The 13,131-nt window shown below is 38.7% G+C and overlaps 2 protein-coding genes across 2 annotated transcripts in view; both read left to right on the forward strand.

The window, feature by feature from the left end:
* LOC115483205 overlaps window positions 1-2,547 on the forward strand; it is a 28,665-nt gene extending 26,118 nt beyond the window's left edge. Inside the window, exon 2 of the mRNA XM_030224451.1 lies at window positions 1,927-2,547. Coding sequence (XP_030080311.1) covers window positions 2,171-2,536 — 366 coding nt within the window. The 5' untranslated portion in view covers window positions 1,927-2,170 and the 3' untranslated portion in view covers window positions 2,537-2,547. The remainder of the gene's footprint in view (window positions 1-1,926) is intronic.
* On the forward strand, window positions 2,547-10,486 carry LOC111601567 (monocarboxylate transporter 8). Its single transcript, XM_030224450.1, has 10 exons — window positions 2,547-3,338; window positions 3,415-3,560; window positions 3,650-3,791; window positions 4,807-4,980; window positions 5,126-5,427; window positions 5,488-5,643; window positions 5,704-5,865; window positions 7,247-7,418; window positions 7,485-8,208; window positions 9,990-10,486. Exons 1-10 carry the CDS (start codon window positions 2,807-2,809, stop codon window positions 10,357-10,359), a joined length of 2,880 nt encoding a protein of 959 aa, XP_030080310.1. The 5' UTR covers window positions 2,547-2,806; the 3' UTR covers window positions 10,360-10,486.
* The last annotated feature ends 2,645 nt before the right edge of the window (window positions 10,487-13,131 follow it).

Here is a 13,131-nt window from a genome sequence, read left to right on the forward strand (position 1 = left end):
TTTTTTTTTTTTTTTTTTTTTTTTTTTTTATTTCTTTATTTTGTTGCAGCTTATTGTCTTAGACTCTATAGCGCATTTAGCTCTAAACCTTAACTAATGGGAGGGCAGATATGCCAATTATTCTGCACTTGTAGCTACTATCTTAATTAGTTCTAATATTGTCTAGAGGATGCAATCTCTTCAGTCTTCGCCTATTGTTGTTTATAGCCAGGTTGCTTGCGAGATGGTTAGGATGCGCTGCAAGTCTGTCCGCGTATCTTGAACTGTGTCGCCCAATGAGTTCAGCAACTGTGGGAATTGCTAAATCCCTATGTAAGACTGAGTTTCTTACAAACCAGCTGGCTCCAGTCCATCTGCGTAGTGCTTTATTCTGCAGGGTCTGATAATGATAATACATCTAAGTCGAATTTTCCATACTCATACTAAACTCTCTCCAAAGAAAATACTCTTACTTCGATTAGTCACTCAATGCTCGAGCGTAAGACCCAACTCGGAGAGAGGCTTCAGACTCGAGCTCGACTTCGCCCTACAAAAAGGCAAGCCTGCTCGAGCGCATCTTCAGTCGCTTTTCAGTTCTCTTGTTGGTCAGTCGTGCAGTGCATTAAATATTTAAATAATTCAAGTTTATTATGCTAAATATTTAAATCAGCATTGTTATGAATATTTTTATTAATGTTAAGTTGCAAATTTATTATCTACCTATATACTGTTATATATTATGTACTTACAACTTTTTTGCTAAGATTAATTTTTTTGCTCGAAATAATATGTATTTCAAATAATTTATATTTATAAAGTATTCTTTGTCATATTTGATTTATCAAAAAAATGTATTAAAAATGCATCAGATTTATAATTTGCATTTGGGTTGTTAGGCAAAAATGTATTAAAGCAAATGCCCGAAAGTATGCAAATCTTTTTATGTTGCTGTATTTTACATATAAATTTAATATATATGTTTTATTAATATTTTTTTATTATATGCAGCAGCTTGTTGTCTTAGATTCTATAGCACATTTAGCTAACTCTAATTAGTCAAAAGGCCTATAAGCCAGTATAAACGTTCTTAATCTAGACTTATTTATTTAACATTTATTTGATTTACATATGTTTAGGAAGAAGTTTATATGATATAATTATTACATATTTATTAAAATTTTTTAATTAAGAATTTAATTTATTATCGATATAATTATAATAATAATACATAAAATAAATATATTGTTTGCATTTTTAATATAATTATTCTTATTATTATTTGAAACCATATAACCAGAAAGTACTTGCTATATGCTTATGCTTATGCTTATATGATATAATATATTATATATATATACTCATATGCTGCCTGAAAGTTAGGAAGTGATCTTAGCCTAATCAAGCTTTAAAGTTGCAATAATGAAAAATTGAAAACTTAGTGATTTGCCTAAACGAATATAAATTAAATTTCTTTTATTGATTGAATATTCAACAAAATTTATGTTGTATTTAAATATGTATATATAAGTACCATATTTATAAAATAGTACTGGCCCCTTAATTAAGTTATAAACACTGATTGAGATGCTTTGTTCAACAAAACTATTGCTTTCAAGGCTTTGGGCATAATGATTCTTTCATGAAATTCGCACACGAGAGTGCTTCAATGCGAAAAACCACTAACCGAAATGCTTTTAAGCTATCTAATTCGATGGGCTCTCGAGCTGTGACCACTACAGCAAATTGTCTCCCATTCAAGTTGAACTCGAATTGCTGGCAGCCAAATGGCAAATTCACGCAATTAAACACCAAATTAAATTATGCATATGAAATATGTGTGCAGAGTGCGTGTGTGTGTGTGTTCGAGTGTGTGTGCGTGAAGTAAACAAATTGATTTTGATTTATTTATTTATTGATGCAATGTGTGCACGTTCTCAATTTTTGCAGTGCCAAAAACAGAAGCAGAACAACAACGACAAAGACAACCACAACAACAGCAATAAAAAAGGCGATTTCGTTGACCCAAAATGTCAGAGCTGAGCCCAACTGGATATAGTTGGTTGGCGCTGGCCTAGAAAATGTCAACGGCGTGAATCATGTGCTCTACGCATTGAAGTGGAGACACACACAACGTTACACAACACAGCACAACAGAACACTATACACTATACTACACGGTGCGAACTGTACAATGGTCATCCAGTGTACATGCGATTGCAATTGCAGTGATAGAGAGAACCGCAGCTCCTGTTTGCCACGCCTCACGCTGCGACTACGAGCCACGCCCCTGGATGCTGGCAATGATATGGAGCATCGCTTGTCCTACTATCGCCGGCTATCGAATACCTCATCAGCGCTATACGGCAGCTGTCCCCAATTGCTGCCCGTTGGCCAAACGTGTCACAGCCAGAGTCAAAGTCAGAGTCAGAATCTGAATCAGAATCAGAGTCAGAGTCGAAGCCTGGAGCAGGAGCGGGAGCGTGAGTTGAGGCCATATTCGAGTCTGGTGCGCACCAAGCACAGAACCTCCGTGCTGTGCAACAAATGCGCGCTGTGACGAAGATACAACCTAAGCTGTGAGCATCCCGAGCCGCAACAACCACAACTGCATCCACATCCGCAACAAGGCCGCAACAAACCAGCGCCGGCACAAGACCCAGCCACAGTCACAGCCACAGCTGCAGCCAGCCCTGAGGCACGGCAGGAGGCAGCCACCACACTCAGTACACCACGATATTTGTGTACCGAGTGCCGATTTAACAACCAGCCGCTGGCCTGGTGGGTCTCATGTCCGCGTCTCTCCAATCTGCCCGCTGAACAGCCTCAAATGCCAACGCCAGCAATGCAGTCACAGCCAGCAGCGGTTCAGGGCCAGTCCCAGACCCATCATTGCCATGCGCCGAATCCGGCGCGCTTTCCACTGCAGGCCAGCGTCAAGCGACATTGTGACAATTTTGGCAGCTATGCCACATTGCCCACCATCGAGCAACAGCAACAGCAGCAGCAGCAGCAGGTTCATCATACGCCCAGCTATGGGAATGCGGCCTGCAGTCGACATTGTGCGGCTTCTTCAATGCCGCCACAACCGGAGCCGCCACCACCAGCCTCCAGCCTGCGCTGGTATGCGTCAGGCAATGCCAATCCCAATCCCAATCCCAATCCGAATCCCAATTTGAATGCCTGTTGTTATGTTTACAATCCAACGCCCCACTACGCGCCGGAGCTCTGCGTTTGCGATAATTGGTATCACCAGCACCAGCACCAGCACCAGCAGCAGCAGCAACATCAGCAGCAACAACAGCACCGAGGCATCCCTCCGCCCCCGAAGCCACTTATGCCCAATGGCGGCTGCTACTTGGGTGAGTAATGAGCCTGGCCTGCCGCCCTCTGTGTGCTGTTTTCTATTTAATCAACTTTCAATTGTCCATGCCGCAGGCTTTGACACTGCCCATCATCCCAGCCACATAACCGACGAGGAGGACTCAGCATTTCCAGCACTCGCCGATCGTGAGTTCCATTTGCTGCATCGCAATATTCCTGCGCTGCGTCGCACTGGCGTAGACACAACACGCATACGACAGGTAAGCCGCACGTCCAGCCCAATTACAACTCTAACTGCCTGTCAAAGTGAATAATTCTTGACTGCATTTGCCATACATACGCACTGCAGTACTTCTACCCGGATGGCGGATGGGGCTGGATCATCTGCGGCGTCTCCTTTCTGGTGCACATTCTTACCACGGGCCTCCAGCTCAGCTACGGCCTGTTGCTCTTCTATGCCGTTCAACATTTGCATAACACAAGTGGCATAGGTAAGCTGAAAGACTTTTGAAAGGTGAAAATTTGATGAGCCGTAAGTCGGATGCTTGGAATTGGTTAAGATAAGCAGTTGTAGTAAGAAAGGTGTTTAAAGAAAGGTATTTATTTTGCACATAAAATAAAATAAATTGTATTAAGTATTGCATTGATAGAGGTATATAGGAAATCTTCGGAATTTAGTTAATTATATTTTTAAATTTTAAATTTTGATTTATTAACGAAATGTTTTTATGCCACTTGATATGATTCTGGTGGGATTTGTTTGGCTGGAATCCGTTATGTTGCATGTTTTTTTGCCAGCTTTTAGCAGCTTAGGTTCCATAGAACATTTAGGCATTGCTTAAATTTAATTCGTCAAAACTTCAAGTAAAAACTTGTTACAAATTTCGCATTCACTTTTCACACAAATTAAAACAATACTAAATGGCGATATTTTATACTGAACTAAATAATGTGTCTTGGAAATAACGGTAATATTTCACTTTAGTCTTGTGTCTAATTAATTACTATTCACATTAAAAGTCACAATTGAAGAGCTCGCTACAAATATTTTAAAGAAAAGATTTTAAAAGATTTTACTTAGCAAACTTTTAATTTGATTGATTCATGACATGAGACAGGAAGTTTCATGAAAAAAGTTTTAAGCTAAGATATTTATTTATATAAAAGAGACAAAGGAACATTTAAAAACAGACTTGTCTTTTATCATGAATACAAATTAAATATATATATTAAATAACTAAAACAATCTCTTACTATGTGACAGAAACTTTTCCTATTAAACTATTAAGGCGACTATTATTATTTTTTTAAATCTATTTATTAGCTTTATTTTGAATTTAATTTCATTACAATATTTATAAAAAAGTGTATTTATTTTAAAAATAAGTGTGTATTTAAATTAAATACAAATAGAAATTTGTTTATGTAGCTAATTAGGCTTTATGAATTTTAATGTTTTCTGTTTCATGTATTTATATCCAAAAATATTATGAAATTCCTTTGCAGAGCTCTTGGGCGCTCTGAGCTGGTCCATCTCGATGCTGGCCATACCGTTTGTGGTCTCGCTGTGCCGGAAACGCTCCATACGTTTGCTCTCGATTGTGGGAGGTCTTGTGATGCCGCTGGGCATTCTGTTCACATCATTTGCCACGGAATTCGGTCAGGTTGTTTTTAGCTATGGTGCGTATATAAAGTCTAAAAGCTATATATTTGCGTGTGTGTGTGTGTGAGACAGAAAGAGGGGGAGGGGCTGGTGTGGGTGCTAGGGGAATATACTTAAGCTGTATGCCGGATGCGTTGCTTACCATTTTGGTTTGCTTGGCAGGCATCGTCTTTGGCATCGGCGTTTCCATGGTGCGTGAAGCCTCCACCGTGATGCTGGGCAATTACTTTAAGCGTCGCCGGCAATTCGTCGAAATGGTGGCCATGTCCGGCGAGGGCGTTGGCATCGCTTTGTTCTCCGTCATTCTGAAGGAGGGCGTGGGCAAGGCCGGCTGGCGCCTGGGCCTACAAATCGTTGCCGCACTTACGGCGCTCAGCTTTTTCATGGGCCTCATGTATCGACCAGCCTCCCTATACCATCCGCAACGTCGTGCCATCCAGCATCTCAAAAATCAACGCAAAAAGGTGAGCACGAAAAACATCCTGGCACATGAAGGCCTATTGTTGACTGACTTTTGTGTTTAGCTGCGCGAAAAGAAACCAAAACTAACGCATGAAGTGGAATCACCGACTAGATATTTATTCCTGGACATATCATCGTTGAAATCGGCCACAGTTAAGATCCTATTGATGACTTCCAGTGTGGCTGCCTTTGGCATCTATACGCCCATGTTCCTGATGGTGAGTTCAATTCAATTTCCACTAACGTCAGTTTTACAACTTTTTCCTCTTTTACGCCAGGCTCTCAATGCTGCCAAAGAGGGCTCCGACGTGCAAGAGCTGGTGCTGCTGCAAACCTTTCTGGGCATCTCCATGGCTCTGGGCGTAGTTCTAGCCGGTGCTCTGCTGCGGCGCTGCTTTGTCATACGACAATTTGTGATCAATACCAAAATTGTTGCTCAGGTAACGGCTGACCCAACTACACAGTTTTCGCCATATATTCAAATAGATTTATATGTAATTAGTTATATATAATTAATTGATTGACTGGCTGAGGACATCATTGATTTATGCTGTTGACTGAGCTGAGCAAAAAACAGAATATCAAGTCAAAAATATCAAAAATTGATGGACTGCAGGATAGCTAGACAAAAATGTCACTGCCATGATTGATGGGGTCTCATATATATATAAAATTGCTGATGGAGTAGTCCATTAAATATCCAACTTATTTACTGATAGACATATTTTAAGGTCCAAGTCTATAAAATAAACTAAAAAGCGTATTTAGATTGATTGATTGATTGACTTATAGATGCATTTATCACCCTTAGAGAAAAATGCAGAATAAATCAATTAAAATAAACTAAAAAGCTAATTTTTATTGACAAATTGATTGATTGATTGACTGACTGAAGAAATTTAATAGAAATTGTTGCAATATAATGTCAAGTTTACATTTATGTATGTCAATCCTAAAAGAATTGATTTAAATTTATAGTTCGATTGACTGATTGATTGATTAATTGATTGCTACTGCTTGGAATATGTTGTCAGCTTTGTAGTTATGAAAGCCAATCGCAAAAGAATTTACTTAGCATATTATTTTGATTGATTGATTGCTTGGTGAATTGATTGACTAATGGAGACATTTGGTATTTCTTGTTAAAGTTGCAGCAAAACAGAAGGATAAAACAAACCTAAATAGTTACTTAGATTGATTGATTGATTGATTGGCTGCTAGACTTACTTTCAATATTAAGCCAACTTTACAGACATGAAAACCAAGTCAAAAGGAATTTATTTGAAATTTTGATTAAATGACTGAATGATTGACTGCTATTATGATTCTAACGCCCAAAGTCTTATTTTGATAGATTGATTGATTGACTGTACAATAGTCACATTTAGAAAGTTTGGAATTCCAACGATTTTTTTCTTTTGTCAAAGATTCATTTATTTATTAAATATTTAAAAAACCATGAAAGTACATTGTATATTTTAAGATCTATTTAATGTCTGCAGAATCATAAATTTATGCTCTGCATTAGAATGCTTAAACCTAATTGCCAGATTAGAATATAAAATATTAAAATTCTATAGTCCCGCTAATCGCCTAATCTGCCTTTCGGGTAGAAAATGCGGGAAGGATTAAATATTTATTTTGGAAATCACGCGGCGCACAGAGAGAGAGAGGTAGAGAGAGAGAGAGAGAGAGAGAGAGAGAGAGAGGGAGAGAGAGAGAAAGAGAGAGAGAGAGAGAACGAGCTGCTCTATCCAATCTGGGATGCCCATATCTAAGTTGAAAAATTAATTAAATTTAACTTTTGCCATCTATTTGCAGCTGTTTATATCCATTGTTGCGCTGGCCATACTATTCCTATCCTTTGTCATGGGCTACAAAGGACTCTGCATACTCAGCTGGCTCTACGGCATCGGCCTGGGTGGCTTTCAGTATTCGCTGAAGATTTTGGCACTGGAACGCATCAAGCTGAAGCACTTCTCCAAGGCCTGGGGTAGGTGTTTGCCTGTTCACTAAGCTCTAACTGGAGTTAATGTCTCGCTCAACTTGTGCTTTGCAGGCTTCATACGCGGCGTCGAGTCGGTGCCAGTGCTGATTAGTGTGCCCCTCACCTCGTTCCTCAATGATTATTCACTGAAATATGGGCGTGCTGGCTATTATATTTGCTCTGCGGCTGCTGCTATCTCGGGCATTATAATCTTCTTCATTAGCGAGCCGCAGGAGCAGCAGCAGCAGCAGCAGCAACGCGGGCATCTCAATGGGCATCTGCCCACGCCTATGCTGATGCGGCACTCCTCGGCTCGACATCATCGTCCGAATCTGCATTTGGATTATGGCTATGGGGACTATCCTGCTCCTGATTTGCTCAGTCGCAGCTGCATTAGTTTGAATCAAATGGAGCCTTATCTGCAGGCCAGCAATCCCCACTACTGTCAACGTCACATGCTTCAGCAGCCGCATGCCACGCCCACGCCATATCTGCCGCAGCATCATCATCTGCCGGCTCAGCATATGCATTCTCATTTACATCAGCATTCCCATCAGCATGCACACCAGCATCCGCATCCGCATCCGCATCCACATCCCCAGCAGCTGGCCTGTCACAATCTGGACATGCAGCAGGCCCGCACGCCCTATCAGCTGGGCCAGGGCAGCATCGGCGCCAAGATGGGCAAGCGACTGCAGCGTAGTCTCTCCTTCATCCAGCAGCACAACTGCTGCGATGGCCAGATGTACTGCAGCTGGCATAGCACCTACGAGCTCGGCTGTCGCAAGTCTCCCAAGTAAGTAAGATCGATGCAGCCAACATCAGTGGGGCAGAAGTTCTTTAAGTTAATCAGCAATGCTGATGATTAATAGTTAGCTAAGTTAAAGCTACTAAGCCAAATAGAGACATTTCCAGTGGTATTCTCATGTTTAGTGGAATCTGGCCAACAAGATTTAATATTTTATAAATATAGTTCTATATTTCACATAATTTTTTCTTCCTCTTGAGGAATTAACCAGTTTTCACGCAACCTCACCTCACTTGTGGCTCCCATACCTAAGACACACTTTTGAGAGTTCATTAGTTAAGCTTACATGATTTTGACAGCAGCTGGCTTCAGTGAAACCCAACCTTTTTCGCGTTTATCATCAATTTGCAGCGTGAAAAGTAAAAAGAAAAACCATCCTTCACTTTCTACCTAAGCTGTGGCTTGCTTACAAATTGTAGTTGCCTTGCTCATAGCTTTTAATCTGTGTGCTTATCAGAAATGAAGCAAGTCAATTAGTTGGTCAGTCAGTCAGTCAGTTAATTACTGTATCATTCTTACGACAATCAGTCAGTAAATCAATCAACCAGTTAGATAATCAATTAGACAACAAATCATTAAGGCAATTAGTCAATTTATCACTTAGTTTGTCAGTAAATCGGACAGATAAACAGTAAGTCGGGGAGTCAATTAAGCATTCAATCAGTCAATCAAATATTCAAAAGTTAGTCATGTTATCAATCATTAAGTGTATGAGAAAATCAATGATATTTAGTCAATCAATCAATCATTATATTATATTATTAAAGGCTGATTCAGGAAGTCAATCAGTCAGTATATTAGCAAGTCAATGTCATTCAGTCAATGAATCAATCAATCAATCTTTACTTGAATCAGCTCACTCAAATAGTCAATCATTTATTCAGCCAGCTAATTAGCAAATCAGTTTTATTTAGTCATTCAATCAATCAATCAATTATTTAATCAATCAATCAATCATTCAATCAATCAGTATATTAAAAACTCACTCAAATAGCCAGTCACTCAGTCAGTCAGTCGATTAGCAAATCAATGTCCTTTAGTCAATCCGTCAATCAATCAATCAATCAATCAATCATGGACTCCATTAGCCTATTAAAAGCTGATTCAAGTACTCAGTCAATCAGTCAGTCAATATATTAGCAAATCAATGTAAATTAGGTAATCAGTCATTCAATCAAGAGCACAAATAGTCAGTCAATCAGTTAGTCAGCATATCAATCAATCATTGAATCAGAATATCAATGACTTTCAGTTTTTAATTTAATTAACCAAACAAGGCTCCCTTAAATGGTCCGTAAATCAGAGCTGATAGTTAAATGAGTATAAATACCACAAAAATATTTATCCAGGAAACATTTATATAAAAAAGTTTTCTTCAGTACCCATTGAATGGGTAAATTAATTTCGAATTATTATACTCGTATCTTGAATTATTATTTGAATGAATGCATCGGCAGAGCATGTTGGCTGTATGCACTTGAAGGCAATCGAGGCTGAGTACATGCATTCAGCTTGATTAGGTTTTCGGTAATGGGTGGGTGGCATGGATTGGCTAGTTAACGGGTAACTGACGTTCAATTATCCAAACTTCTGGCTGGTGGCAAATACCATGAAGCCTTCGAAAGGCAATGGGTAGTTGTTCGGCTTCGTGTCAGCGTCAACAAAATGTCAACAACATCATTGCACTTGCACTTGCGCTATTTATGCAGCTGAAGCAGCTCTCTAGAGTATCTCCCCCTCACTCTCTCTGTCTACGTGTTTATTTGCAGATCTCAGGACAGGCAGCCACTCATATGTACTTGCAGCCCCAACTCGACCACGTATGGAGGCGGCGGCGGCAGTTCGGCACGCAGCCGCAGCGTGCCAGAGGGCCTATCGACCATGTCGCAGCAGTGTAACTGCCGTCATGGGGCAGGCGTGGCAGCTGGGGCAGCGCCATCCCGTGAGTTTATCTACGTGCCGCACGCCTACGCCTCATTGCAACGAACGCCACATCGACAGAGTCGCCACACCGGAGCAGGAGTTGGAGCTGGCAACAGCTGTCAGGCAGCCAGAAGCAATCCGCAATGCCGGCTGAAGCGTTCCCAATCGCTAAGTCGTCCCGTTCACTTCGTGGAGCAAATCACCACCTCTGTCTAGGGGCGGGAAGAGTAAGAGTTATTTTGTAGTTGTACTCCAGTTACGTGAATCGAATTCCGAATTGTCACATCTTTCTAGTCTTTTGTCGTAGTTAGTAGCACGTACTATAGTCCAAGTCGAAGAATCCCACAAAAAAAAAACAACAAAAAAAAACAAAAAACAAAAATAAAAATCGCAACTTGATGAATTTTCTATAAACTATAAACCTATTATAATACACAATACACAATACTAATACTGTGCGGTTTCCGTGCATTGAATTTGTCGATTTCTAAAGCATAAACTAAGATTTATAAACCACACACAAACACACACACTCACCTACACACACTCTCTCACGCACACACACACAGGCAAACAGTTAGCTGACGAAAAGCTTTATCATTGTCTCAAAACAAAAGTATTTAAATGAATTTTGCTACCAGGCAAAAAATTTTCATAACAAAAGAAAACGCAACAAAGAACAAATAACAGAAAAAAAATTAAAAAAGAATCGAAAGATAAATATTAACAAATGAATAAACAAAGAGGCCAAACAGCAGAGCAGGTCGAACACATATTAAATGGTCCATTTTAATACAAACATACAAATTATCCACCGATACCAATACGAAATATACTCGAGTCGTGGCAATTATACGGGCGACGGCATACTTTCCGTACTTTATTTTTAAATTAAATATTCCATTTATATATATATGTATATATATAGTTGGCCGTGTGCTCTACATGCATTGAAGATGCGCAAATACTTGAAACACTTTTGCCATTTACCATTCGTTGTGGGATTGAGCCTTATTTTTAAATGCAGATATTACAATGCTATCGATATATGATATCATCATCATTTTAAATCCAAGCAGCAGATAATTCATAATTAAATAAACTAATTAAATAGACAACTTAATCGTAATGGGGACATATGTGCAAATACTTCAAATATATGAGCGAAACTAAAAGAGCTGGGAGGGGGAAAGCAAAGAAATTAAATTGAATTACAAATTCAACAATTAAGTGAGGCACCAATTCAATTATATTTGACATAAACTAAGTCTTTTATTCATTAAATTAATGAATGACTAAATGTTGTAACAAAAATCTACGGTATACCGAAGATCGCATACCCTTGCAGACGAGTTCACAAATCTTTGTAAAAATTGCGAGTCGACTCGACTTGCAGATTGACTTCATGTAGCTCTACTTAAAGTTGGAAATATGATTGAATGTTATAGAACAACATTTGGTTATCAGTTTTAGTGATGCTTAACATTTTCAGACTGTCTTTGGGGCATCTTTAGAGAAAGCTTCAAATTTCCTAGACCTTACCTAACGCAGAAAAAATTAAAAATTTGTCTTACTTTGTTTAAGATATCTTCAGTTGAATCTTAAAATTCTTCCTGATTTGCCCAAGATATCTTTAGAAGATATTGTTAAGCTCCTTGAGGAACTCAATGATACATAACAACAGGAGACAACAGAGTTTAGTAGGTTTTTGCTGGGCTACAGCCGGAACCTGAACAACTCTATTAAGTCAGATTTTCGAGTCATTTTAAGTCAGTTTTTGAGTCTCATTTGAGGCAGAGAATTGACATCTCAAGATGAGCACATTCTGCTCCTTCTGTACACGAATGACATATACAAAGAGTAGCTTACACAGATGGCGCAGTTTAAACTTATCCTATTCAGATTTCAGATTTTACTTCGGCAATTCAAATTAAATCTATATCCAATATAGTTAAATTTATGCTTACTAAATTCAGCTATTTCCAGCTATTTAGAGTACAATGCCAATTTGTGTTAAATTGTTCGATTATTTAAACTACTGATTTGGGCCATAAACAAAACGTGGTAAAACTGTTTGAGGCCTGCCTCAGCCTATTTATGCGTTAACACCTTGCTTATCACAGTGATAAATTTTAGTTGGCATTGAGGGCAGCCTTCAATACGGGTTCAATAATTTATTGAGAGACATTTGGCACAGTCTGCAAGGGTATCATTAATACGCAAAAGCTTGCCTTGAGCAACAACAACAAACTGCCAAAATATGCAATAAAAAGCAAATTTACTATGGAATAAATGTCAAAATGGAAAATCGAAAAAACTCCAATTTGCGATGTCATAAAAAAACCTTAATTACACATAAATTCTGCTGAAAAACTTTAAACAATTTTATCAGAAATAAAAACTTTACCTTTTCTTTCGGCGCGATACAATTTGCGCCATTTGTGTTCAGTGCAAAAAACTTTGCATAAATTTAACATAAATTATTTACACACACACACGCACACACACCCACACACTCACACATAATTCATGCATATCTAAATGCGCCAATCTAAGCTCGAAACAAAATACTATTTCAATTTGTCAACAAAAAAAAACATAAAAACTATTTAACTTAAGGTAAAATTGTAGTTAAAAACAATTCCAGAGAAAAGTAATAAAAAAAATAAATTACATTAGATATGAAAATTTTTGAACTAGGCGCCATCGCGAGTTCCGCTCGCTGGCAACTCATAAAACTTGTACTTTAATAATTGAATTTGTAACTCTTTATCATTGGTAGCTTAGTGATAAATGTTAATAAAGCAAATAGAAAATCGTAAATCCTGCCTCTAATTTCGGGTCTCAGCTGCAAATTGAAAGAGCCGCAGGCGATGGGAGTGGAATTAAAATTCACAGCTAGGGTTTAACCACGGATCGCACGGGATTCGCACGGAGTCAAAAACCGCAATAAACTTTTATTTATTACGTGCTAAAAATTAATAAAAT

The sequence above is a fragment of the Drosophila hydei genome, unplaced genomic scaffold, assembly GCF_003285905.1.
Source record: "Drosophila hydei strain 15085-1641.00,03,60 unplaced genomic scaffold, DhydRS2 tig00008114-arrow-pilon, whole genome shotgun sequence".
Taxonomy (NCBI): Eukaryota; Metazoa; Arthropoda; class Insecta; order Diptera; family Drosophilidae; genus Drosophila; species Drosophila hydei.

Bases quoted from the DNA above. Each gene is read 5' to 3' on its own strand.
- LOC111601567 (XM_030224450.1), top strand. From the start codon at position 2,807: ATGCCAACGCCAGCAATGCAGTCACAGCCAGCAGCGGTTCAGGGCCAG. The intron at 3,561-3,649 runs GTAAGCCGCACG...TACGCACTGCAG, and splicing joins ACACAACACGCATACGACAG to TACTTCTACCCGGATGGCGG. The intron at 8,209-9,989 runs GTAAGTAAGATC...GTTTATTTGCAG, and splicing joins GGCTGTCGCAAGTCTCCCAA to ATCTCAGGACAGGCAGCCAC.